General features: G+C 33.4%; 1 protein-coding gene across 4 annotated transcripts in view; it reads right to left on the reverse strand.

Annotated features, from left to right (window-relative positions):
- The window catches only part of LOC106478581 (serine/threonine-protein kinase SIK2-like), a 65,641-nt gene that overhangs the window by 35,215 nt on the left and 24,426 nt on the right, over window positions 1–6,000 (reverse strand). For 3 of the 4 annotated variants that reach the window (XR_002609930.1, XM_022382190.1, XM_022382193.1), the window contains one exon: window positions 48–163. Coding sequence is in view for 3 of the 4 variants with exons in the window: in XM_022382190.1 (XP_022237898.1) it covers window positions 48–163 (116 nt within the window). In the remaining variant the exon portion in view is untranslated. Of the gene's footprint in view, window positions 1–47; window positions 164–3,937; window positions 3,973–6,000 lie in introns of those variants that run through there. The other variant, XM_022382192.1, reaches the window with a different exon arrangement.

Genomic DNA, 6,000 nt, shown 5'->3' on the forward strand with positions numbered 1-6,000 from the left:
TAGACCGTCTGAATATTTTAACATGTGAATGAAAATAGCGCATGTACCTTTAGATCTCGATGTACAATGCATTGATTATGGCAGTATTGTACAGCAGACACGATTTGAGAAAATTTCTTCTGAGCCACTGCCTCTGGCATCCGACCATGACGAGCAATAAACTCTAGAAGAAAGAAAACGTTAGTAGGGATATAAACTACTAAAAGCTAAAACAATACGAAGTTATTCCTATACAACACATACAAAATAAGAACAAAAATTATCTATCCAGAAGTTCACACTTAAGAAAAAGGTTTTAGAAAGTTTGATTTACTTTAACACATTCATGTTTTTATCACTATGATAAAGTTTATTTGCTTAACAGGCAGTGGGTTGATTTTTAAATCACAGAATACGCTTTTATTTAAAACTACACGTTATAGGTTTACCATGAAATGAACACAAACCACAAGGCTATCAAAAACGCAGATCACCACATATTAGAAAGAAACACATTTTCAACATTATATTCCACCAGACAGCGTAATCATCATGTGATCAAATAAAATAACGAAATAAGAAACGGAATGGAAGTTCGCAAATGACTGAATTATCAGATCATCTGTTAAAAATGTGCGCCAAATATTTAAAAACTTGAAACCAACTCCAAGAAGTATGTCATTAAAAGCAGTCTGTAAATGCTCAAGTTCGTTTTGTTTTATACAGAACCGTTGAACATTTTAAATGCATAATCGAACATGTTATGAAAGTTGTAACATGGATACAGTTTGTTTGTTATAGATTTCGCGCAAAGCTACACGAGGGCTATCTAATTTAGCAGTGTAAAACTAGAAGGAAGTCATCTCCACCCACCACCAACTCTTGGGCTACTCTTTTGTCAACGAATAGTGGGATTGACAGTCACATTATAACGCCCCCACGGCTGAAAGGGCGAGCATGTTTGGTGTGATAGGGATTCGAACCCGCGACCCACAGATTGCGAGTCGAGCGCCCTAACCACCTGACCATGCCGGGCCAACGCATGGATACAGATCAATAAGTCCAACTGTGTGCAAACTTCTTAAAACATATTTAATCAAAAACAGTTCTGATATGTCTTGTCATACCTTCTAAATTGAGTGTCATCGCTTTCACGGTATTTGATAAACCTGTGGATGCGAAAGAACAACGTTATATAAAATTCAAATTAAAGGTTTTCTTCTGTGGTATAATCAGTATACTAAATGATTTTATGTGCACACTAAAGAACTTTTAAATATGTTATTAAATACTGTTTATGTGTTTTTTGGTTGGATCTGAAAGAAACAAACAACTACAATTACATCATTAAAATTACTTTTGTGTGATCATCGTGTGTCTGTTATCAAAGTAACACTAATCTACCTGATTAAAAACGCTTACGAAAAGCACTGGTTACGCTTTAAGCCTTTTGTAACGAGTTACAAGATCTGGTATTTCATAACATACAAGTCTGATTAGTATATATTTATGAATAAAGAAATGTTGAAATGTTAACATTAATTTTTTTTCCAGTTACAACGATTTTGCCTTATTTCCCCCTAAATATTCTATTATAATGTACCTGAATTGGTTTGGTTGCTTGTGATATCTATGAAGGTTTATGTCGAGAAAAAAAATTAATGTTCTTCAGATTTTACATAAAAATATTCATTTAAAATGCCGTAGAAGAAATGATATATTCCTCAGTTTTTTTTTTTTCTATCTTGAAGTAATATGGTACAACATAAAAAAACAAGAAATAAACTAACCCAGTTTGAAGAAAAAACAAAACCTATGATTTGTATGATGACTTATTGCATTTTTGAATTAATTACTACTTGTAAGGCTATGAGTCATTTGATTGTTTCTATCGGTTTATCCGTCGAATTCTATTTTAACCATTTTACGTTACAGACCACTGTTGTGTTATAAAACACAAAAATCTTACGTGGGAAAATATATTTAATAATTTTGTTTCATGAACACGAAATGGAGGAAAGCAATAACTCACGTTCCCATGGCAACAAATAATTAAAACAACAAGGTGTGTTTTTGCTATTAGCCAGCCATACGATAAATCTTTTGGTTGCAGTTATCGTTTGTGTTTAACTAATTACTTTGTATAATAAACTCTCACAGATTTTGAAATATATGTTCTTCTCTGAGCAACACCTTTCTTAATTGCGACGTATGAGTAACACAAACAGTTTTGTATATGAAATTCGTATTGATAATTGTAAGTAGATGTTACAGTGACTGAATATTTTATGTACTTGTCAGAGTGACAAATATGGTTCTATCTGACATAGTACATTAAGAACTAATTTTCGAACTTATTTTCATTTTGGTAGCACAAGGCTATATCTCACACAAACTGCTTTCCGGAAAGGTGCCCAAATCGCCTCCAAAGGAAAAACGATCAATTTAATTTTTTGTTGTTGTTATTTCAGCAACCTAAATTGAAGAAAGTTGAAAAGTACAGCTGCTTGTCGATCACTTAAGATCTACAAAAACCTGTCGAGAACGTATTAATTTTTACTATATTTATATTTCAAGTGAATTGCTTTGTGTTTAGTTCATGATTTCGTTCCCCCTCCAGTTTTTCCTTGCCGCCATTACTTCTTACAGAATATTTCAAACACCAGTCGATAGAGACTCAGATCCTTGTATTTGTTCTGAGAAGGTTGTGATTTTATTAACTTGTGGTGTATAAACATACAGAATATGAGGTAATAATAACAAATCCGTTTGCCATCCAACGACAGACTTTGATTAACATCGTTAACATGCAACCTTTCCTTGCTAAGCTTGATTAACAGTGGGAGAATTAAACGACACTTTACTATCCCGTTGCTAACCGGATGAAGCTATGCGTGACATAATTTCCGATTGCCCAAGTTAAGGAGATGAGAGAAATAAGAATTATAGCTTGAAGTCTAGATCTAACTCTGCAATATAAAGAACATTATTATAATTTTCAATTTCAAGTGATAATAAAGGCCTAATGAAATAACATAGTACCGGAATTTTAGTAAAGATTTTCTACTTCATTTTGGTTTTATGCAACTTTTATCATTCTTATTGTCATTTGTCAAGTTCGAACAAAAAATAATGGCGATTTTATTATTTTTAGTTTTCATATACATATAGGTGGCTGACGATGATGAAATCAGAATATTATGAAACGATGACGAGGTCATAATTGGATATCTTTACACTGGTTGCTGTCCGTCTCTAAAATTACAGAATGTTATTTCCCCAAATCTAATCAATTATTAAAATTCCAGCATCGCTCTAAAGCACAGTTCTGAAAACTTGAGTTTTGTAAGGTTTTCTTGTAAATCATTAAACAATGTTATTAAAGTGTTAGTCCGAAACATTTCAAGAAGATTAAACTATATAGCAAATAAACATTGTTAACTTTGTAAGTGGATTTACCAGTCAGTTTTATTTTATTTTATTTTGTTGCAAGTTTTAATGCAAAAGAAAACGGTATCAGTTGTACTTTCTATCTTAAAGACAAAAAATATTTGAATTCAATTGGTGAAAGTCTCTATCACCAGTATGCCTGAACTTATGAAACTATTTGAATTCAGTGAGTGAAAGTCTTTATCACCAGTATGCTTGAACTTAAGAAAAGTAATATAGTTCACAACTGAAGTTCTTAGTTGATATGGGTTTTATTATGTAATGTGGATTAATATATTTTGCTATTTTAACGTACTATGACAATTAAGTAAGGTTAGCAACTTCAAACATTTACTACGATTAAGCTGCCTTGACCTACTTATAACTAAAAAGTATCATATTTAAGTTAGATTAAAAAAGCATAACTACTACTAACACTTGTCAGTACATATATTAGTAATACAAAGCATGGCTAGAAATGTGGATTTTCTGAAACATGTTACATAGAGAAGAAATAAATGTTACAAACCATTAAACAAATGCATTATTAGGTAGGCAGCACAAGTAAAAGCTGTGAATAAGCACAGATGTTCGCACACATCTTATAAGTGTGAAGCTGGATCCATTGGAAACTTCTGTAATTACAACAATAAGAAAAATCACAACTAACTAATAAGGAAATCGATATAAAATATTGTACTAATGTTCAAACGGTACGATAGAATAATGCCCAGAAGACTTGTGCCTTCTACACTTACAGAATAAAGTTGTTTATAGAGAAGTGATTTATTTTATTTGTTTTTTTACTCTGACTCCGATTTCGTAGAGTGGAAATTCGTAGCAGCCTGTGCTTTATTTATTTTACATTGTTTTGTTCTCCACTTTCCCAATCCAATCAAGCTGCCTCTCGTCGCTTCAAACGTATATTGAATTACTGTGGTTGTTCTAACATGTTGAGAATGACGTCAAAACTGACGTCAATCGGTAAACTCTTGGAAAAAACCATTGCTTCTTCAAACAGTTTCAGTATGAGATTTTAGCTCAAGGTTACACAAGGGCTACCTGTGCATAAACCTCACAAATATTTTAACTTTTAGACTACAGGGAAGGCAGTATTCACCGATAATTTTTTGGTTACCCCTGTCTGGCCGAAAGTAGGATTTCACTGTCATTCAAAGTGCGGAACACGTCCTTGTGACAATGGAACGCGAAACTGAACCACCTTATTCAAAGACCGAGAACGACACCCACTTGGTCATGTCTGTCCCATACATACTGGTATGTGGATAAAAACTTTAAATAAAATGTATCTAAAATTAAGAGAAAGAAAAAAACTGCTTAGCAAGGTGGCGCTCTCAGACCACTCTATCTTTTTTTGTTTACATTTTGAGTTCATGGCAATATCAGTTTGTTGTGCTAGAAGTTATATGTAGGAATGAAGTTGAGGACTGCCTTGCGAGTAGATTGACGCATGTTAGGTTTCACTTCTTACTGTGTTTACTGATGTCTTCGTTGCCATTTCTTATATATATATATATATATAGCGCACAAAAACCTATGTCTCTCTGTTTGTCTGTCCGTTATCTAACTACTCCTAGGTTGCTGGGCCAATCTCAACCACAATTTGTGGGGTGATAGTTTGGAACAGGGGTGTGTTAATGGTGGGTTCATAACCTCCTTCACCCCCAAATATGGCTGTTATTTATCATTTATTATATTTGACGTGCGTTAACGTTATCTATATCCATAGATGACGCCACGTCCTTACACCACAAAACTTTATTAAATGTTCTATAACACAATATACATACAGTGTTGAGAAAAGGGCATACGAACGTCTTATATACTTCAGAGAGCGCATAATCACTCTCTATGGAGGAATGCAGTGAAAAAATGACCGCCACTATTGCAATAATACATAAACTCAGATGAAGTTTTTAATCGAACAGCCACCATAAGGCTAATATCAAGAGCCGTTTCTTGAGTTAGACCCACTTCCTAGTTTGACCAGTGACCTTACAATTTCGGCCTGTAAGACACTTTTGTGTCAAACGACCGTCAATTAATTAATCAATCACGTGAAACAGTGTGGCAGGGCTCTAAGAGATGAGCGTTGAAAGCGATTAACAGAATGCACCCCTAACGCTACTATTTTTGCTGCTACCTCTTCCTACAAAGTCATCCTGACCATCGCACAATGTATACACTGTTTTAAGTATACACACAGTGAGTTCTTAAATCTTATACAAAAGTTTGGATGAGGTAATAATGAATACTTTAATATGTTTAAACATATTATGTGAAAATTGGGAATTTTTGTGTAATTTATCATAGCATCCACACCCACATTTTTTAAGTTCATAACCCGGACAAAGGACGGATACCACATCTTGTACTTAATAAAGTAAATCTAATTACGAATAGTCATGTAAGTTATTTAAAGTGTACATCATTTAATATAAATATGCAGCTTTTTCTTACATATAAATAAGGATACAATTTTCCCTGACTCTACACTGAGTGGTCACGAGTAAATAGACACCTAATTTTTCGTCAATTAACTGATTTATGCTAACTAATTTGTGTTCACAG

The sequence above is a fragment of the Limulus polyphemus genome, unplaced genomic scaffold (assembly GCF_000517525.1).
Source record: "Limulus polyphemus unplaced genomic scaffold, Limulus_polyphemus-2.1.2 Scaffold228, whole genome shotgun sequence".
In the NCBI taxonomy this organism is placed as follows: Eukaryota; Metazoa; Arthropoda; class Merostomata; order Xiphosura; family Limulidae; genus Limulus; species Limulus polyphemus.